The sequence below is a fragment of the Monodelphis domestica genome, chromosome 3, assembly GCF_027887165.1.
Source record: "Monodelphis domestica isolate mMonDom1 chromosome 3, mMonDom1.pri, whole genome shotgun sequence".
In the NCBI taxonomy this organism is placed as follows: domain Eukaryota; kingdom Metazoa; phylum Chordata; class Mammalia; order Didelphimorphia; family Didelphidae; genus Monodelphis; species Monodelphis domestica.
In genome coordinates, this window is record NC_077229.1 from 511,946,552 (window position 1) to 511,969,856 (window position 23,305).

The following is a 23,305-nucleotide window of genomic DNA, read 5'->3' on the forward strand; positions in this document are numbered from 1 at the left end:
AGTCTCTTTAGCACCCTTGGGCCTGGCCCTGAAGGGAAGTTCACATTTGAGCTTCACTTCATCATTGAGGATACTTTTGATTACCTCTATCAAAAGTATCTGAACAGTACTGAATCTATATTGAACAGTTTTTCTATTTATATTTTTTTAGCTTGCCATCATTATAATTATATATTTATTTTTTGTTTTTGAAGAACCAATTCACAGTATTAATTCTAAGATGGAAGGTAAGGGTTATTAAAAAAACAAACAAACCTATAGGTCTTAAAAAAAAAAGAACTAATAAGTCTCAGCACCTACATGGATATTTCTGGGATTTAAGATTAAAGGGCTCCATTATAATTTGGGAGAAAAAAAAAGATAATACAAAACAATTTCATATTAGGAAAAGAATGAGAAATGAGATTCTAATGAACAAAAGTATTGCAAAGCCTGACATTAGAGGGCAGTGTTGTTGCTCATTTAAAGTCAGAAAGTTACTACTTGATCAACACCAACAAACCATTTTGGTTAAAATGTCCTAAATAGTTGCTTTATTTTGTATACAATTATCACATTATCTAACTACAATGGAGGAAAAAAGGCCTATAAAGCTGCTTTATTTTCCAACTGCTCACAGGCAGCTAACTTTTTCTCCTTACCACAGGGCCTCTCCTGCTTCTCCTCTCTAGCCATTCATGTTTCCAGGCTGGCATACATGTTGCCTTGAGCTTCTCCCTGATCATTCGTTCTTCTGGGCGGTCATCCATTTTCTGCAATCCTTTGAGAGTTTCTTTATTCTCCATATCTCGACTAAAATAGAAAAAAAATCAACAAAAAACAGGTTTTTAGATGATACTTTCCAGGCATAAAATGCATGGGTTTGACTTCCCACTTATTCAGAGCTATGAAGTGAAATAATCTTGAAAACTGTTACTACTTAAGTAGATTCTGTGCTCAAAATGGAATAATAAAAGAATTCTATTTATTTAATATGTTTATTAGCACTATGCTAAACTCTGGCGTTACAAAGAAAGTCCTCTGCTCTGAAGGAACTCACAATCTAAGAGAACAAATAACTTTGAACATTCAAAATATATACTGTATAAATGAGAGGTAACTTTAGAGTGAATATGAGTCACTTGTAGTAGGAGAAAATGGTAAAGGTCTCCTTTATGTCGAAAGTGGGAAATGAGCTGAGTCTTAAAGGAAGCCAGAAAAACATTTCAGGCATGGGGTGAAGAGACAGATACTGAAAAATGTTTGGGGATAGAAGTTGATTACAAAATTAATCATAGTACATCTAGCATTATGTTTATCAATTCATTTATAAAGATTGTATAGTCTCTTCTTTCATCAGGAAGTTAGGCTGTAATGAACCTAAAGATTCTCTTTCAGTTCCAAATCTTATTAACCTATGTTGCTAGCATTGTAAAGCAGAAAAAAATTTAAATGAACTATGATCACAATGATAATAGCTGGCATTTAAATCATATTCTCAGACCCTCACACACCTCATTTAATCATCATTACTCATGAAAAAGGTACCATGTTCTCTATTTTACAAGAGAAAATTGTCCAAAGAGGCTGTGATATGTTCATGGTCATAACAGTTAATATCTGTCAGAGGTAAATTTACATGCAAATCTTCTGACTTTTACATCTAATATTAACCTTATACTAATGGTTCAAACTACTTATCTGATTAAGGAAAGTTAAGTTTTAAGTCAAACAGAAACAATTCTTTAACTGAGTTTTGTTAAACAGGCAATGTAGTAGAGCCGAAAGACTAGGAGACTTGGAATCAGGATACTTATCAGTTGAGTTACTATGAAATATGTCCCAACCTTTTTATGTTGCTCCCTAAAAGGGACAACACACTCACTACTGGCCTCAAAAGGTAGTCAGTGAGGAAATCAGTTGTAAAGCATTGTTATGAGTGTGAACTATTAGTAGTAAAACAGAAGCAGAACACTTAACCAGAACGTGCAATTTCATATTTTTCCGTTTGAATGATTAAAAATATCTTGTCAGCATTTCAAATAACAAACCACTTATAAGCCCTCTTGTGGAGAAAATAAGCCAATTCTTCTAGTCAAATGTTCTGACCTTATTTCATGTTTTTTTAAAGTTACAGCTTACTTTCTAATACACTCCACAATTTTCCTACCTTACTTAGTATTTTTAAAGTAATTATAATTCCAAAATAAACCCACCATAACTTCAAATTCTTTGAAGAAGCCTTTTGTTGTATTTAAAAAACCAAACCAAATACCTTACCTTCCATCTTAGAATCAATACTGTATATTGGTTCCAAGGCAGAAGAGTGGTAAGAGCTTAGGCTCAAGGTCACACAGTTAGGAAGTGTCTTCAGGTTAGTTTTGAAACTAGGACCTCCCATTTCTAGGCTTGGCTCTCAATTCATGGAGCCACTTAACTGTCCCCTTGGTATATTTTGATTACATTTTAAGGTCATTTTAGTTCAGGAGGTAACAGATTCTGACACTTGTCTACGTGTATAAAATTAACATAAATGAAAATTACTAGAACAATCATTTGTAAAAGTCTAAATCACTGCAAGAAAAAGTAACAATGTAGTAGTATGAAATAGTGAATTGGTGGTAAAAATGAAATGCATAAAGAGATTACAACTCTCCATGAAAATGCTGTCAAATTAAGTATCCTAAAATTTTTTTCCAACTGATCACAACCTTTATTGAGAAGGAAGCACAATCTGTTAGTTTTCTTTCCAGCCCTAAATCCCTATGATTTTAATCAAGAACATCTATCTTGATAAAAGATTTTGTTTACCAATAGTTTAAACAGAAATACTGTTTCACAAAACTTGCAAAATCAAGTCATGGTATGTTGCATTCTTTGGAATTTTTAGGTGGGCTCTAGAGTATATGTGATATATTTTAGCAGTCTAAACCTGCATTTCCTTAAAAGTATTTACTTGATAGGCAATAAGGGATGAGATAAGCTCAGTGATGGAGATTCTTTCTCCTACAGAGTATTAAATGAAATGTAGAATGCAATCTTAGTTTCCTATCTTGGCTCAAAATTTGCGATTCTTTTTATTCTTGAAATAGTTCATAATACTGCATCAATATTTACAAATTCAAACGTGTCACTGATGATTTTAGGTCTATAGCAAGGGTTCTTAACAATGTCCATAGACCCCCAAAAGCTGTGTGGATAAACCTTGGATGAAAAAAAGTTACTTGTATTTTCACCAACCTCTAATGAATGCAGACAACACAATGCAGACAACAAACCAATGCAATCTCAACATATTATAGTTGTTGTCTCTCAAAACATAATTTATTCCTTTCCCTACATCAAAATTACTAGAATTATTAGATCCAGGATAGCACACATTAAGACTTCCTGGTAGCAGACTTGATTTCAATATAATTATTTCCTTTTGTAATCTTATACATTTGAAATATCCTGAAAAGAAGTCCACAGACTCTACCATGCTGTCAAGAGATCTATAACCCACAAAAAAGGTTAAGATCCCTACTCCCCTTCTCCCCCACCAGGGTCTATAGGGTTTGAATAACTGGCATGGATAGGTGTGTGTTCTAGTCATTGATAGAAAAGGTTATTTAAAAAAACAAACACCATACACTGGTAACTGATGATGGAGATAAAAACGGAAGTTTCTGGACACTTCCTGGCATGCTATTCATTTGACAGTGATATGGTGGAAAGAACCCAACTCTAGGAATCAGAACACTAAGATTCTAGTCCCAACTAACCCCAACTGATCTATCCCATTCAAAAGGCATTTTCCTAAACACTTTCTATGTGTAAGAGACACCAAGGGAAGAAAATAGACCTTGTCCACGAGGAGTTTCTATTTTTTGAGGGGTAAGTAGGAGGAGACAAAAATTACACAAGCACATATGCATTCAGTATAGGAAAGAGAGAACAAGAACACTAAAAACCAGAGGTTTCAGGAAAGGCTTCCCATAGGATACAGCATAACTCTTTAGCCTAAAATGAAGCCGGGGATTATAAATGACAGAGATGACCAGATAGTAATATATACATTTTCAGTCATTGGGAACAATCTCCACAGAAGCGTGGAAGTCTGAATATCAAGTGGGGAGAACAGAAAATAGAAGACTTATTTCTAGGATATACAGGTGACCGAGTCAAATTTATAAGAAGAGCCATTTCTCAATTAATAAGTGGCTTGAGAATAGATATAAATTGTTTTCAGAAGAAATCACAGTAGATAGCCAGTCAGGCCCGGTGACAGGAGATCCTGGGTTCAAATCTGGCCACAGACACTATCTGGTTGTATGACTCAGGGTAAGTCACTTAACCCTGAATACCTAGCCCATGCCATTCTTATGTTTTAGAATACCAACCCAGAAGGTAAGGGTTTAGAAAAAATAATGTGCTGCTGAGGAACTTTTAAGTGGACTCTGGATCACTCTGGAAAAATCACTCTGGAAAGAAATTTGCAACTATGTCCAAAAAGCAATTAAACTGTTCATACATACCCAGAGATACTGCTACCAGGTCTATATCCCAAAAAGATCAAAGAAAGAAGAAAAGAACCCATATTATTTAAATCTATAGCAGCTCTTTTTGTGTTGTTAGAATTAGAAACTAAAGAGGTACCTATTCATTGAGGAAGGTATAAACAAGTTATCATATATGAATGTGATGAAGTATTTCTGTATTATTAAAACTGATGAAAGGAATGGTCTCAGAAATATCCAGGAAGATTTGTATGAACTGATGCAAAATGAAGTGTAGAACCAGAAGTATAGAACCAGAACAATGTTCTACACAGTAATATCAATATTGTAAAAATAATCAACTTTGAAAGATTCAGTACAATGACCAACAACAATTCCAAAGGATTCATGATGAAATAAGCTACCTCCCTCCAAATAGGGAACTGATAGACTCAGAATACAGACTAAAGCAATATTTCTTTTCTTTCTTTCTTGACAATGCTAAAGCAGGAATTTGTTTTGCATGAATACACATACAAACATATGCAATGGGTTTTATTCTTGGCTTCTCTTTGGGTAGGAGAGAAAGAGAAAATTTGAAACAAACTAAAATTGAATTTAAAAAATTTTTAAATAAAAATTTATTAAATAAAAATCTATTAAAATAAATGAATTTTATTTAAAAAATCTCCACAGGAAGGAACAAAAGGAAATATACAGAGCTTTTAACCATTTGTCTACAAAGTTATGGAAGATGCACTTAACAATTTTGGGACTTCATAGAAAGAATCATAATACCTGGGCTTCCATTTATTTGCCATGGAACATAAACAAGTCATAGCCCTTCAGTCTCAGTTGTCTCTGTTCCTCAGACAAATTATTCCATTTCCTAACTTAATGTATCCTCCCCCATCTCCTGACTTTCTTCAGGTTCCCTGCCCCTGTCCTTAGCGAACTGAAAACTAGCCAGGAAATCAAGACAAACTTGAAATTTTAATATGTTATTTTTAAAAGATTTTTTTTGGGTCCAGACCTATATAATTCAGGTCAGGGAACTCTCTTTACTACATTTCATGTTCAACTTATGGCTTTAGAGTTCTCTGGTTAAATATAACTTGTTTCTGGTACATAGCTCCTATGCTTCATACGTAGAACGTTCAAATCTTGACTTCAAAGGTCAAGCTTCTGTCAAACATGGGTGAAGATATACTACTACATCTCATTAAAATATGAGTTAAATAACAACAAAGATAGTAGTAATGGGAATATCACAAAATAATGTATGATTAATCATTAATAGATAGAATATAAGTGCTATGTATGAGTTCAGTAATTCTTTCCTAATACTAATTCCAGCTCTTGTGTTTCTAAACTCACTAGTCCCCTTCTGCCTTCCCAGTTTTTTTTTTGTTTGTTTCAAATAAACTCCAATGAGTATTCTGAGCCAGTGAAATTGGCTTCCTGGTTGTTCCACCAACAAGACACTTCACCTCTCAGCTCTAAACATTTTTTTCTCTGGCTGTCCACCATTTTCCTCTGTTCTGACTACTGATCTCTTTGGCTTTCTTTTAGTCCTAGCTAAACTCTTATCTGCTATAGGAAGCCTTCCCCAACCCCAGCTCCTCTTAATTTCAATGTCTCTCTGTTAATTCTTTCCTATTGTCCTGTATGTAGCTTAGTTTGTATATACAATTGCATATCATGGCCCCCATTGGATTTTAACCTTCCTGGGGGCAGGGACTATCTTTTGCCCTTCTTGTTTCCATACTTAGCACAGTGCCTGGTACATAGGGGATACTATATAAAGCTTTCAAATAAAGAATACAGCAGTTACTTTAGTAGATGCTTGTAAACAAATCACTGGCAAAATCCATGTGGCATAAATTTCATTATATCCAATTTACTAAGCATTAAGCTTTTTTGGATAATTCTGCAAAGTTACTTTCTTGTACTCTTAATTCTGTAATATTCCCCTTCCCATGAACTGAGCACAAGGCACTCACAAAAAGCTCAGAATACAAAGTAAAAAAACAAAACACATTTCTCTCCTCAAAGAGCTTATCAATCTTACTAAAGAGACACTAAATGAATAAACACATACACAATAATCTTAGAAAGGAAAAAATTAAAGTAAGGATATTAGGAAAAGCTTCTCATAGGAGATGGCAAACTAATTGGACTGGACAGGAAACGAGGTATTCTAAGAGGTAGGTAAGGAAAGAGTTAATTAAGTATGGACTTGCAAATAGGCCAGTTTGTCTGGAATGTGGAATGCATGTGCATGAGGGCTCCAAAGGTGGGATAGAATCAAACTGTGAAGGACTTTAAAAACCAGGCTGAGGAGTTTTTATCTTATTTTAAAAGTATCCTGAAGGTTATTAGTGAGGGGGTTAATATAATCAGATCACTTTACACATAGTTGGATACTATGGATCAACAATGAGCTGAGAGTGGGTGGTTAAGGGAGTGGCGAATTAGAGAGTAAGACATAGAAATTGATTAGGTCTTATAATACCAAACTTCAAAATATCATCTTTCAACATCAATATTCACCATTATGTGATTGTGAATCATAGACAATCTCAAATTCAAGACAGAAGGACACATAAAAAACGATGCATGGCATGTGAAGTAAGCAGAATATAGTATATGCTCAATGAAAAGATAGGTGGGACTAAAAAAGGAGGTGGAACCTGTCATCAAATGAAAAATGGGGGATTACAGACAACTTGAATATATACTAGGATTCACAAAATAAGACCTACAATTAGGACTCCAGCATACTGGATCCTCTATTGAGGTTTTATGGACAACAATCACATAGGACACATGGCCGGGCTGTGATCTGAACTGGTGAGGAGCAATAGCCACATGTAGGAGAACATGGATCCCTTGAATTATACACACCCACTAGACTACATAATAGAAGTTACAATTTTAAAAAAGGGAAATATATAAAGATATGTGATCATTTGGGGGAAAAGCTGGAAAAATCCACCCACTCTTTTCAAACACAAAGGAGAAATGTGATACATTTGTCCTTCAAAAAAAAATTAAAATAAATGTGATAGTTACCAAATGTAACAAAGGTAAACAAGAATAAAACTGATTGCTATTTTGAAGATGAGATGGATTTGGAGATGAAAACGTAATAACATTAGGAGTGGAAAATAGATCCTAAATGTGCTGTTGACTGGATTCTTATATACAGTAATGATAGAAACATATACAATATAAAAACCAAGGCCTGAGGTTAACTAAGAATTGCAGTTTGGGTAAATCTCAAAGAAGGAAGCTCTCAACTGAACTACTCAAGAATCTGCAGGAAAGAAAGAACTAATGCAATGGCTATGTTATAAAGGCAAACAATTTTAATAGATTTTCTAAAAGTTTGATTGATGCAAAAGACCAATCATTAAAGACATTCTTGTGACAGGGAAGAGGAAAAAGAGAAGAACTTAAAAGAAGAGTTCAGGTGGCAGGGAAGTATGATATACACCAAGTGAGATTTAACATATACTTAAAAAAGATGTACATAATAGATTTACAGTTTCATATACAATCTAGTTTTCTTTTTTTTTTATATATGGGAATGTTTTGTTGGTGTTTGTGAAAGTCATGATAAAAACAAAAACTTTGGGAAACTACTGCATCAGAAAGATTCTAAAAAAGTGCCCAAATACAAAAATGTTAGAATTAATTAGTCAAAAAGATTCTAAAAGGGGAAGGAATCAAATGTGACAATTAGTAAGGAAATAAAAATCCTGGAGGATTATAGCTATTTGGGGGGAGGGGAGAAGATAAAGAAGTCAAGGAGAAAAAGGAGTGAAGGTAAGAACAGAAACATTTTAGTCAATACCTGTAGCACTTGGAGACAAAAATAGAAAGAGATAAGCACACCAAAGATAGAACATTTATGTCAGCAGTTCTATAATGACTTGTTTGTTTCCCAAGACCAAGTAACGAATCTGACACTACTGACAGAAGATATGATGATAGAAGCTTAGTTTACTGAGCAGAAAGTAAAAAATGGCAACTAGCATAAATTGGGATAATTTTATGGTTGGAAGCACTCAAAGACAGGAGGAGACTAGACTTGAGATTATACTAAATATACCAATGGATTAGTAATTTTAGAAATTGGGGAGGGTATTCATCCAAAGAACCTAGAATTCAAAGATCTAATGATTGTTTATATATATATATATATATATATATATATATATATACACACACATAGATATATATATATAAAGTTAAAAATATCGCAGAATATATAAAATTTGGGAAACAAGCAGAAAATTATAAAACATTCAAAACTTTCTTGCTATCAAAAATATTACAAAAGAGAGAAGTTATTGAACAAACTACCTGCCATTAGAAATAAATTTATTAAATTGTATTCAAGAAAAAATTAGACTAGGTGGCAGTCACCTGCAAATGATTTTCAATAAGATTTATGTTTAATATACAATAATTTACATGACAATACTTGAGCAGAGTAATTTATGGAATGATATGATTCTCTCAGCCTTGTAACATGTATAATGTACATATTAAGGACCTCAATTTATTAAAAAACATAATTATTAGAAAGGATAAGACCTTCAAATGAGTAATTTTCCAGAATTCTGAAAATTTTGTGGAGGAAAATATATAGTGAAATCTTAACATGGAAAACATGTGAAGAGCCTTTTAAAAAAATGTTGAAGCTATGTTGTCACCAAAAAAGAGAAAATAACTCAAATCCAAAAGGAACTTAAGTATACCTGGAAATCTACCCTCAGTACACCATCTCTTCCTAGTCTGAGGTATTTGGGAAACCAAATTACAAGAATAGTGCTTAAGATCTAATCAAAGGCAAGAGAACTAGATTATCTCCAAGAAGAAAGATTTTATTTTGGTTGTGATAGAAACTAATGAAAATTTCTTATTCTAGAGCACCTCTTCTCTTTGCCAAATTAGCATTTAGCTCCAAGTCAGAATATTTCTACTGCATATTCAGTGCCTGAGCTGATACTGCATGATGAACTTCCTCTGCAGGAATACGTTTTCAGAGTTCCAGGGAGGGCAGACTATTTTTGTTAATTTTTACTATCACTAGTTCTGTCCTCAGCTTTTTATTATTTTCTCTTTGCACCCTCTACCCCAAGTAAATACATCCAATTCTTCAATTTAAATTATTACAACTAAAACAAATTTTGGTACATTAATATAATGGAATGTTATTGTATAACATAGAACAAATATAAAGAAGCATGCAAAGACTAACATGAACTGATGCAAACTGAAGAGAAAGGGAATCAGTATTTATATAGGGGACTATAAGTTAAAGCACCCCAGTTTCCAAATATCTTATTTGACCCTGAAAACAACCCTAAAGGGGTAGGTGCTATTATTATTATCCCCATTTTCCAGTTGAGCAAATTGAGGCAGTCACACAGCTAAGTTAATGTCCAAGGCCAAATTTGAACTCAGGTCTTCCTGACTCCAGACCTAATGTACTATCTACTGATCTTCTAAAACGAATTGAGCAAAGTTAAAAAAAAAAGGCACACATATATACAATGACATAAACAAAAGAGCTATGAAACAACAGAAAACAAATGGTGCAAAATTACAGGTCAGGCTTGATTCCAAAGAGGAGAGTAGAAAACACCTCTACTCCTCTGTAGAGGTAGGAAGTGTTAAAGTGTGAAACACTGCAGATATTCTTAATGTTGCTGTGAGATCGGTTTTCCTATTCTTTCCCCTCTCCTTTCCTTTGAAAAATTCTTTCTTATATGAGAGGTATAAGAAAAAGGAATATAGTGGGAAATTTAGGCAATGTGAAACAAAGATTAGGAAAAAAATTGATTAAAAAAGCTATCATAGTTATTTAGGTTTCAAAAAAACACTAATGCCACCTTTCAACTCTTTTTCACTTCATAGTTACTATGTTCTGCAATTAAAAAAAAATTTAGCACCTCCTCTTTTATTTCCATTGCTATAATCTTAGGTCTGTGAGTGACCACAGGCACTTTTCTGCCCAGGAAATGTAAACGTGGCCCTCTGTTCCCTGGGCCTCAAGGACTAGTGAGCTAGTGCTTCTCCTCAGCTGGGACCAGGGACTAGGCCCCAGGAGTTGGGCCTGGATCTGTACACGGGTGATGCAACAGAGTCCTACACCCAGAGCCAGTAAAGGTACCCCAGGAATCTCTTTCTGACCAGCTGTCTGGCCACCCCCTTACCCTCTGTGTCTGAGAGCTCTGGGGATGGCTGCCACTGATTCAGTTGCCCCCAAGGCCTGCCAGGCCTGCCATGGTGGGCTCTGCCTTGGTGCACTGGTCTGTGTTTCATGCCTACCCTGGTGCAACAGACCTTTCATGCCAACCTTTTAAGTTGTGTTGGGTGGAAAATTTTTCATTCCATCTTTTTGTTTTTGAGGCATTATATCAAAGTTGTTTGGAGAGTAAATTCTGAGGAAGAAGGTCCCTACTCCTCCTCTGTCATCTTGGCCACCACCCACTAATCCTTTATTAATTTCCGCTAATGACTAACCTTTGAATTGTAGCTTGTAACTCTCTTTGCTTGGAAGTCAGGAAACTCATGGCCGGCATGGAGAAGAGATTGTTGTCTCACTTCTTCATACCCAGGTGACAAAACAGAACAAATCCAAGAATTCCAACAAGTCCACGTTTAGGTCTCCCCAGTTATAGGATCATAGATTTAGAGATGAAAAAGGCCTTAAAAGTCAACCTGTTCAATCTTTTCATTTTATAGAAGAGGAAAGTGAAGTCCACAAAACTTAAGTGATTTGCCCAGAGACCTTCAGAAAATAAGTAGTGAAGTCAGAACCTGAATATCAATCCTAAACTCTGAAGAAGCATAGACCCTAAAACAAGGGGAGCTGGTTTTAGGGTAAACCTAAAGGACCTTCAGTTTGCAACTCTAAGAAATATATTTTGGGGGCAGCTGGGTAGCTCAGTGGATGGAGAGCCAGGCCTAGAGACAGGAGGTCCTAGGTTCAAATCTGTCCTCAGACACTTCCCAGCTGTGTGACCCTGGGCAAGTCACTTGACCCCCATTGCCTAGCCCTTACCACTCTTCTGCCTTGGAGCCAATACAAAGTATTGACTCCAAGAAGGAAGGTAAGGGTTTAAAAAAATTTTTAATTAAAAAAAAATATATATATATATATGTTTTATCTGCCACTTATCTTGGGAAAGTCACTTAACCTCTTTGGACCTCAGCAGCCTCATCATAAAATAGATAATACTTATGTATATCACAGGGCTATTGTAAGAAAAGCACTTTATACTTTGTACATTGAAAAGTATAACAAGTGAGCTATTATTTTTCCTTTGCTGAAAAGAGAATTCTAATTGTTATGCAGTGTTAAGAGATATCATTCTACTAGTAGAACCAGAATGCCACATAAGCAGTCTAGACAGATAAGACAGTAAGCTGAATGTTATGGAAATACCTTTATGATAGAAAACACTAGCTTCTTTGGTCTAGTAGCACCAAAAGGAAGAGATAGAACAATAAAGAGATTTGGAAATTGGTTATCTTTTTTTTTTAAACCCTTACCTTCCTTCTTGGAGTCAATACTGTGTATTGGCTACAAGGCAGAAGAGTGGTAAGGGCTAGGCAATGGGGGTCAAGTGACTTGCCCAGGGTCACACAGCTAGGAAATGGCTGAGGTCAGATTTGAACCTAGGACCTCCCGTCTCTAGGCCTGGTTCTCAATCTACTGAGCTACCCAGATGCCCCCATTAAATTGGTTATCTTAAAACCAGTATGTAGCTTAAGGAAGGGGAAGAGGTAAAAAAAAAAAACAGTAGGAATATAGGATATATCCAAATGTAGCTCTTCTACTTTAAAAAGTTTTTGCTTTCCAGCCATAGTGAAAAAACAAAATTTGGTCATAAAATATTCACTTCTTCTAGTTATAAATTCATCTGCTCTTATTCTCCTAAATTTTCTAAATGGTTTTTACACAAACAAAACCAATGCAACCAAAATTCAAAGGAAAGCAGAATACTGGGAAAAATATTTTTTGCTGTAAGTTTATTTGATAAAGTCTCATTTCTAAATATATATATGGAAGTGAGCCAAATTTATAAAAATAAGAGCCATCCCCCACTTGATAAATTGTCAAAGGCTATGAATAGGCAGTTTTCAGGAGAAGTATCAAAGCTATTAATAGTCACATAAAAAATGCTCCAAATCACTACTGATTAGACAAATGCAAATTAAAACAACTCTGAGGTACCACCACCTCACACCTATCAGATTGGCTAAAATGGAAAGAAAAGGAAAAGGGAAAATGTTAGAGATGTAGAAAAATAGGAATTGCTGGTAAAGTTATGAACTGGCAAAACCATTCTGGATAACAATTTGGAACTATGCCCAATGGGCTATAAAACTGCTTATCCTTTGATCCAGCAATACCAACTATTAGATCTGTATCCCAGAGAACAAAGAAAAGGGAAAAGGACCTAATTTATACAAAAATATTTACAGCATCTCTTTTAATGGTGGCAAAGTACTGGAAATTGAGAGGATGTCCATTAATTGGGGAATGACTACAGAAGTTGTAGCATGACTGTGATAGAATACTACTGAGCTATGAGAAATGATGAGCAGGGTGGTTTTAGGGGGGAAAACCCCCAAAAACAATTGGGAACACTTAAATTAACTGATGCAAAGTGAAGGGAACAGACCCAGGAAAATAATCTATATAGTAATAACAATATTGTAAGAATGATCACCTGTGCAAGACTACTACTCTGATCAAGACAATGATTCAAGACAATTCCAAATGACCCATGATGAAAAATACCATCCATCTCCAGAGGGAGAGAATTGAAGAACTCTGAGTGTAAACTGAAGCATAATTTAATTCTATTTTTCTTACTTTGTGTATGTGTGTCTGTGCAACATGGCTAATATGGAGTTATATTTTATATGACTGGAAATGTATAAATGCTAAATATATAAATGCTTGCCTTTTCAACAAGTAGGAGAGAGGGGTAAGAGAGAGGGAAAGAATCTGTAACTCAAAAAAATTTTTTAAATGAATGTTAAAAATAAAACATGCAAGTAGGAAATATTTAATGAAATAAAAATATAATTTTAAAAAACAAAAATGAGTTTCCTAAATGCCTCTTCAGATATGAACACTCTAAAGCAACTGCTAAACTTCTTCTAAGATTTATATATATAAAATGAAAATTTAAGGTCACAACTCAACTGGAGAAGGATGCAATTAAAAAAAAAGTTTACTGGAGACTCAATATAATGCTATCGTCTGGTTCCAAACTGTTGGACTATCTTCTATATGAAACTTCTTCCTAAAAAGGTCCCATTGATGTTTTATCAATTTAACATCCTTACATAAGACCCAAACTTCAGCTTATATTGAATTTTACTCTTAAACAGTGACTCCTGTAATAAGTTCTAATGTATTTCGTCCATTGCAATGAAAACTCCTTTCACCATTTGGTAAAAACTAGGATAATTTAACTCCACAATGTAGGACCAGCTAGGACAGGAAGAACATCACTTAAAGGAAATACACATTTAGCAGAGGACTGAAAAAATTAGTGTCCTTTTCCTTGTTTACCTGTTTGTTTCCAACAATTAAGGATCTATAACAATAAAGGAAGAGGACGAGAACAAAGTTCCATTTGTTTTCAAATATTTCTAAGAGGTTCTTCTTGAGCTATCAAGGACATGGTGAATGAATAAACAATGAATACTTTTAGCTTTCTATCATCAGAATGACAGCCCTGGGATTAAAAAAAAACCTAATGTTTCCACAAATATTTAGAATAAAGAATAAAACAAAACTCATAAACCACTTTTCCCCCCAGTTTCTTCATCTGTAAAATTTAGGAGTTGGACTGGATGAAATCAAAGGACCTTTCTAGCTCTCTGAATCTAGCTCTCTGTGTCTAAATAGACTTAGAAAAGGAAGTATAAAGTTACATTAATTACTTGGTTCTTCATGAATCATTAAAGTCTTAAATTTAAATTTTAAATATTTTATGGTAAAGATTTTAAAAATATCTCTAGAACTAGGTTTTAAATTAAAAAAAAAAACACATGTATTAAGTTTTTCAGAAGTAAAGTACTAGTTATAATTTTATAAATGATTATTAGTATTATTTTAAATATTTCTTCTTTTCCTTGGTAAATATATAAGCTATTATTGAAATATAAATACAAATACCAACCTATTGGCCCAAGTAACACACATAGAAGGCACAACTTGTAGGCAATACGACATCATAATCCCAGTTACAAATTCTACCCTCAACAAGGTTTTTGCAGCCTTCCTTAATCTTAGTCTCTTTCTTCTGTGGATTATTTCCAATTTACTCCATTTGTAACCAGTTGGTTTCCCCCTCCTGAATTTGAGCTCCTTGAGAACAAGGTTTCTGTTGCTGTTATTATTATTTACAGTACTTAGCACAGTACCTGGCACACAGCAGGCCTGACTCAATGAAAGGGTGCAGAACATGGAGTCTGCTAAGACTTGGGTTCGATTGTTGGCTCTGACACATAGGATCACTGGGTTTGGGGTTACAAGGGTCCATCAAGATGGTCTAATGCAACCTTCTCATTTTACAATGAGGACCTGGGGCTAAGGGAGGCTAAATGACTGATTCAGGGTTAAAGAGTGAGCCTCTGAAGCAGGATCCTGTGTGAATTAAATATGTAGGAGACCATGAGATCTCAGAAGTCTTAAGCCACAGGAGTCACAGAATCACATGTCTTGATCTGCCAGAATGGTAGGTGGGATTCCAGATGGTGGAAGTGAAGGGATGTGACATACAGGTACTAAAGTGAAATGCTGGTCAATTGGAGGATCTTGGGGGAGGATTTAGACTGAGCTTGAAAAGCCAGCATGTGAAACGCCCACAGTCTGCCATTTTGGGGGCGTCATCCTTGTCAAAGGAGCTCTCTTTCAGTCATCCCAGTGCTTATCTATGTAAGCTGTTTCTGGCAAGTGGTGGCCAGCCAGGACCAAATCAGGCTGGGAATCTAGGAACTTGGACTCTTAAAGGGCTCTGGATTCTCTTCCTGGACTCAAGCTTGCTCCTTGGTAGATCTTAAATTTGTCTGGCCTGACCATATGTGTAGCTAGGCTCATGAGGAATCTAGGACTTAATGGAGCTGAAATAATTTGGCTGGGGACTTAGTTAGAAAGGCTGGAAACCCTATATCTTTCTTTCTCTTTCCTAATAAATACTTATAAATTTAGTATAAAGTTTCTAAGATTAATTTTTATCTATTCCAATTCCAATCTAGGCTTTCTGGCTCCAAATTCAGGACTGAGTCTTGATGTTTGTGTAGTAGATAACAGTGCCCAGCCTGGAATTAGGAAGACTCAAGTTCAAATTCAGTCTCAGACACGTAAGTGATGCTGGGTAAGTCACTTAACCCCAATTGCCTCAGTTTCTTCATCTGTAAAATAAATTGGAGATTAAAATGGAAAGCTACTGGCCAAGGAAACCCCAAATAAAGCCAAGAAAGCTTGGACACAACTGAAAAGCCACTCAAAAACATCAACACACTAATATAATCTTATGTAGCCATAAGAATTTCTTAACTTCAAGCTTTCCTTCACCTGAAAAATGAGAATATCTGTAGCACCAATCTCAGAGGATAGTTTTAAGAATCAACTGAGATATTTGTACTTGAAAAATCTTAAAATATTATGTGTTGGGCAGTTAAATAGCACAGTAGATAGAGAGCCAGGGCTAAAGGCAAGAGGACCCGAGTTCAAATGTGAAATTAGACACTTCGTATATGACCTGGGCAAGTCACTTATCCTCCAGCTGCCTAGCCCCAGCCCTTTTCTCCTAAAGTTGTTACTAGGACAGAAAGTAAGGATTTTAAAAGCGTAATCGTGTTGGCCTTGGAGTCAAGGCATTATCTTCAGTTGACATCCTACCTGACTACTTTTTAAAAAAAGAAAAGTAGATATGTATTAATATATCTGTTTTTACATCAACTAGATATCCCTATGATCCTTGCTGCCTAAAGAATCATTGCTTATAGCAAGTTATTTAAAAAAGAAAAATGGAAGAAAAAACATTTAGCAAAATTAATCAATACTTCACAAAAATCTGACATATGCAATCCACATCGATGGACAACCCTTTCTCTGGAGAGGGGGAGGGGAAGGGGGAGGGGGGAGAGAGAAGAGAAGGGGGGAGGAGAGAGAGAGACAGAGAGACAGAGAGACAGAGAGGGAGAGACAGAGAGACAGAGAGAGAGAGAGAGAGAGAGAGAGAAAGAGAGAGAGAGAGAGAGAGGGAGAGGTCTTTTTATATCATGTCTTTAGGGCCATGGCTATTTTCTTAGTTATTTCATCACTTGTAAAATGAGGATAATATCTTCAGCACCCACCTCCCAGGCTGCTGCTGGGATCTGGGCATATAAAGTCCTTTGTACAACTTGAAACAGTGTGTATTTATCAGGTGCTTTTACTGTTGTTACTACTAAAATATACTTTACCAATATGCCTTTTTCAAGCAAACTGACAGACTAAAACCATAGAGAGTTTTAGTCAACAGTCATTTTGTCTTGAAAAAGGTGGTAAAAGAGGAATAGAAAGGATGAATAATCAAGTCATTTCTACTTTCTAAATGAAAAAAACTTGGTTGAAAATAACATCTAAAGAATTCAAAATATAATCACTTCTTACAGATTTTCGATGAAAATTAAGGATAAGTGTAGATAATTCAAGAATTTAGAAGCAATATAAGTTTTTAAGCATGAAACTAGGAACTACTACTTTCACTTGCCATTAAAAAGACATGAATTAGAACATCAGAAATGAAGAATTAGTGCAAAAACCCAGAATTTGGGAGAAAAAATGTCTTTCTATTTTCTAGAACTAATTAGCCAGCTGACCTTAGATAATACAATACTTCTGGATCTCCATTTCTCATTCTGTAAAATAAGGAAGATGGAAGAGACAATTTATGAATTCTTTTCTGGCACCAAACGTCTATGCACCTATCATTTTGCCATGAAATATATATTATTCCTACTAGGTAATTATGTGGAAAATATTCAGAATATAATTTTAATATAATCCAAATTTCCCCCATTATTATTAAGTCTATGGAAGAACTGACTGTTAGATTTGTTGTGTTATTTTAAAAATCTTATTAACTTTTAATTTAATTCAGGTGCAAAATACAATTAAGCTTACTGTGCAATCAGTAAGGAAACCCAGTAGGAAAAAGTATTCAATTTTCTACTTCAAGCTCAATTAGAATGCTTCATGTTCTAATTTAATGAAATGTTTGAGTAGTATAGAGAAGAATATTTATTTTTATATTGTATTCAATGATAAATAATAATAATCATGGATTTTCTAATTTCTTAAAGAGTACTTGATCATAAGACTTATCTTTTAAAGAGAAATTATAATTTTACACATGGCACTAAAAGTGGAAAAGATACCAAAATCAGATAGTAAACTAAGAATTTTTAGTTCTTTTAAATTATGGAATGCTCTAAAGTGAAAACATTTTGGAAATTATCATCTCTAGCCCTATTTTTATAGAACTACACCAAAGCAACTCTGTTCTTTTAGAGGGCTTTGTCAAACTCATTTCGATCATAGCACATATCAGCAATCAAATGAATCATTACTTCTATATACTCAACCTGGACACAATACAAATAATTACAGATACAAATTAGTCTTTATTCTTATGTTTTAAAAATATGTTCAGAGTAACAAAAAATTAACTATTAAAATATATGCACTAAAGTGTCCCCCCCCCCCCCCAAGCATCTACAATTTTCCATCTCTCCTAATACTTCTATCTCACTCCCATGAACCCTTCTCTGATTCTGCCACTACCCTGGCAAGGCCTCAAGCCAGGCCTACTATACTATACTAGTATACTGGTTTGTCTTCTTGCCTCTCATGTTATTTCCCAACTCCAGACCCTCTTCCATTCAGAAACCTAAGTGACCTTCCTAAAAGGCAAATCTGACCAGGTAACTGCCCTGTTTGATAAATGTAAGTGGTGCCTAAAGGAGAGATCCCTACAGGTAGCATATTGACTTAGAAATCACAAACTAAAATAATCTATATTTTATTTTTATTTCATTAAGCATTTCCCAATTATATTTTAATCAAGTTTGGCCTGTACCTGTGAGCTTTGCAGGCTAGGATTTTGACATCATTGACCTACAGTTTCAAATGTAAAATCCTTTGGCATTCAAAGCCTTTCATAATCTTGCCCTTTCCCAGCATTCCATTCTTCTTTTATCTTACTGTCCTCTATGTACTCTGCAATCCTGTCACTTTAGCCTCTTGACACTACATCATCTGATTGCAGGCACTTTCAAAGCCTATCCCCTATGCCTGGAATTTTCTCCCTCCTCATATCTGCCTCGAAATCTCAGCTAAAGTTCTATCTTTTGCAAGAAGCCATTCCTGGTTCTCCTTAATGTTAGTGCCTTCCCTCTGAGATTGTATCCAATTTATCCTATATATATATATGTTGTTTGTACTGTTATTATTTGCACTTTGTCTCCCCTGTCAGACTGTGAGCTTTTTGGGAATAGGAACTGTTTTTGCATTTATCTCTAGCACTTAGCACAGTGACACAGGAGCTTAATAAATACTTGTTTAAACTTGACCTGGGGCATTTAAGTCCTACTCCAAAGATGGTTAAAGAGAATTTAAAAATTGTTAATTTAGAATAACAAAATATGCCAAAAATGAATGTGAAGATGTATCATATTTTTATTCACAGAATCTCATAATGTGAGAACTAGAAAAAGGCCATCTAGTATAACCTATACTGGACAAGTAGTCATTCAGTCTCTGCTGGAAGATTTCAAGGAGACAAACCCCATGACTTCTCAAGGCAATCCACTGTATGAATAGCCATTAACAAATTACTCTGAGTTTAGCCATTCAAAGAGTTTCCAATCAATCTGACTGTATCATCACTTATAATCCATATTTCTCAGTTTTCTAGCCAAGAATAAGATACTTTACCAAAAGCTTTGCTAAAATCCAGATGAGCTATGTCCACAGTATTCCCCTAGCTAATTTAAGTAACCAGTTCAAAAATGAAATGTTAGTCCAGCATGATTTATTTTTGATGAGCCATGTTGGCTCTTAGTTATTGCCACTTCCCTATGTAAATATTTTCCAACTATCTCTTTAGTGATCTTTTTCTAGAATTTCTCCAGGAATCAAAAGTCAAGCTCCCTGGACTACAGTTTGAAGTCTCAGTTCTCTTCCCTTAAACAAGCGGGCCATGGAGAAGGGATGTAAAGAAGATAGCTAGCTAGGTGGCTCAGTGCAAAGAGAGTTAGGTCCTAACAGGAGGTTCTAGATTCAAATCTGGTCTCAGTCACTGCTTAGTTGTGTGTCCCTGGGCAAGTTACTTAACCCCAATTACTAGATTTTTTCCAGTCTTGGGGTACCATATCCATTTTTTATTATATTTCAAACATCACGAACAATAGCCTAATAATATTTGTCAGTTCTTTCCATCTGGGCCAGGTGACTAAAATTCATGGAGAGAAACTAGATATTCTTTATCTCCTTATTTATCTAGTCTTTTTTTGGAGGGGGATACTTCCAAAGTAAAGATCATTCTCTTTTATAGGGGGAAAAAAACATTAAGAATTAAGAAGCTGGGCCTTTATCAGGAGTCAGTTACCACTGTCCCATCCACCCTAAGCAGAGGTTCTGTCCATTAAAATTTTTTTTCCATCCCTATCATTCTCATTCTTTCCCTCATTCAGATTTTCTAAAGTTCAATCAGAATCCAGCCATTTTTAAAAATTAGAACTTACATTTTTAATGATTTAGAATTTTTTATCAGCTAATTTTATAAATAAAAATCAACCTGGTATAAAGTATTATGACAATTCCAGACAAAGTTGTATCTTTAAGAACATTTTTATTTCCTTAGTTTTATTTCAAAAAATGATTTTTAAATGACCTAAAAAACCACTACCTATTTACAGGGTTTTTGAATGACTGAAAAATGTGAAGAATTTGAATGAATTTATTCTAATGAGAAGCATCCATGTCTCAGTGGATTGAAAACTAGGCCTAGAATTAGGAGGTCCTGGGTTCAATTTTGGCCTCTGACATGTCCTAGCTGTGTAACCTTGGGCTAATCACTTACCCCCCATTGCCAAACCTTTACAGATCTTCTGCCTTTGAACACACTGTATTAATTCCAAGATAGAAGGTAAGGTTTAAAAAAAATGGTATATGTATTCTATCTGTGACTCTAATTTGCACTTTAAATAATGTCCATGACTAATGACAGAAATTTACATCATTAGAAAGCTTGGTATTTGAAAAAATAAGTTTGGTCAATAAAAAAGAATTATACCATCCTCTTCAAATTCTTATGATTTTCATCTTTTCGCTGAATCCCTTTCTCATCTATCTCAATATCTTTAGCAGATTCTATTTTGATACTTCTGAGTATAATGCCTCATGATTTTACATTATTTGAAGCATAATGCCCCTTAGAACTCTTCACATATCTAATAAAGCGTTGAATTTATTTTTAAAGTAAATTCTACCTCAATCTTCCCCCATTCCAACTCTTGCCACCATTTTAGGAAATCTCATTCATACTGATGACCCTAATACCCTAGTTTCATTACTGACTAATGCTGATTCTTAGGACTTCCATACCTCTATAAGGCAAATACAAGAGCTTTCACCTAGAACTGCTCCCACCTCTCAAATACTAAGCTCTGATGTCCTTTTGACTAGTCATAATCACTTTTAATCCTCATTCTAAGTTCTTTATTCTCAGTAAGACCCTTTGGTCCCTCATGTTATATTACAATTTGATCTCACCCATAGTCACCTCTGTTCAGATGATCCCCAGATTCCACCAAAGATGTCTGCCTAGCATATCCAAATGCCTGCCCAATTTCTCTACTTGGATATCCCAATGTAGCTGTGGGACCATTCAAGGTGTACTTATGCTTTAACCATTGTCAACTCTGTGTGTGTGTGTGTGTGTGTATGTGTGTGTGTGTGTGTGTGTGTGTGAAATGCAGAAATAAAAATATGTATACATATAATAAAAAAACCAGAAAAATAAAAATATCACACTAATGACCAATGAAGGTCTCTGAATTTCCAACCTGATTTCAAAGAATATCCTATGAACTTCCTTGGAATTGCTTAACATTAAGCTGTAAAGCCTGTATCAGGTCTTGGTGACTTGTTGGTCCTTTGTTTTCCCAATGACATCAGATGAATAATGCCTTGATTTGTGTGTGAATTGGGATTTTAGTAAGGCAGAGTTGCACAAAATCATTAAACTTGGTGATAATGCATTCCCAGTGACAGCTAAGGTCTAGATCTTGACCCAAGTTTTCAGTTTCCCAATCATCTCCCCATAATCCTTGTAATTGTCAAAACAGGGATAATCTCCATAAATCTGTTATTAAATATTAATACAAACTCAATGAGGGAAAATAAAGATTTAGTTCAACAAGCAGCACCCTATCCTTAAAAGATATAATTTGGAAAGGTTCTGTGTTACCAGAAGATAATAACTTTTTTATTTCTACCCATGCAGATGAAATTTACAACTGCTAGCTCCTCCCACCCCCCACAGATGACAAATGGTCAAAGCATATGAACAAGCAGTTCTCAAGAAAATAAACCCAGGCTATCATTAGCCATAAGGAAAATAACTGTTTCAGATCACTAACAATTACAGAAATACAAATTAAAGCAACCCTGAGGTTCATCCATCAGAAAATGAAAAACATTGGAGGGACTGTGGGAAAAGAGACACACTGGTACACTCAATGTTGGTGAAGTGGTAAATTGGTCTGGCCATTCTAGAAGGCAACTTGAAACTATGCTTCCATATTTACTAAGTTGTACAAACCCTTTGAAGAAACTACTTCTTCCACTACTAGGCCTATATCACAAAAAAGAACATAGAAATAGGCAAAGGTCCTATATGTAACAAAAATATTTATAATACCTCCCTTTAGTGGCAATAAAACAAAACCGGAAACTAAGGGAGTACTCATTAATTGAGGAATAATAGCTCAACAAATTATAAATGTAATGGATTCCTCTTGTGCTGTATATAAAAAAATATTAGACAGTTTCAGAGAAACCTGGGTAGAGTTGTATGAATTGATCCAAACTGAAATGAGCAGGACCAATTAATTTCTAGTATAATGTAGAAAATGAACAATTTTGAGACTTAACTAGGATCAACATAATAATCAAGATAACACATGAAGGATGTTACTCAACTCTTAGTTGAAAGGTAATAGACTTGATAACATGTTCATTTCCCACAGAACTTTTATTTTTAAATACTCCAGTAGACAATTCCTTAATAAATATATGCTAAATTTCAAATTTGTCTCTAGATATGACTTTCCTATGTACTACCAATGCAGCTGATTTTTTGAATCTGTATAGAATTTTGTGTTTAACCATATTAAATTTACTGCTATTTTATTTGACTCATTATTCTAGCCTACTAAGCTCTTTCTGAATTCTGATTTGGTTTTCTGTAGTATATTACCTATATCTCATTCCTAGTCCTACTCAAAGTTTTATAAGACTTCACTAATACCTTTATTTTTTTCATTTACTTGATGTCACTCTAGTTGAGTCCTTCAATACTCTTCTCTTGAACTATTTACTTTAAGTTTTCTTATTCCTGTCTCTTTTTCCATTCATGCCTTGTATCACTGCTGCCCACATCATCTTTCTGATGCATTGCTAACACAAGTCAAAAACATTCTATCAAAAACCTTTAGTGCCTCCCACTGTCTAATGGGGGAAAAAAATTAAC

At 34.8% G+C, this 23,305-nt stretch overlaps 1 protein-coding gene across 4 annotated transcripts in view; it reads right to left on the reverse strand.

The window, feature by feature from the left end:
• MAP3K1 (mitogen-activated protein kinase kinase kinase 1) overlaps positions 1 to 23,305 on the reverse strand; it is a 76,266-nt gene that overhangs the window by 35,398 nt on the left and 17,563 nt on the right. For all 4 annotated transcript variants that reach the window (XM_001381130.4, XM_007486337.3, XM_056824892.1 and 1 more), the window contains one exon: positions 642 to 792. In XM_001381130.4, the coding sequence (XP_001381167.1) occupies positions 642 to 792 (151 nt within the window). The remainder of the gene's footprint in view (positions 1 to 641; positions 793 to 23,305) is intronic.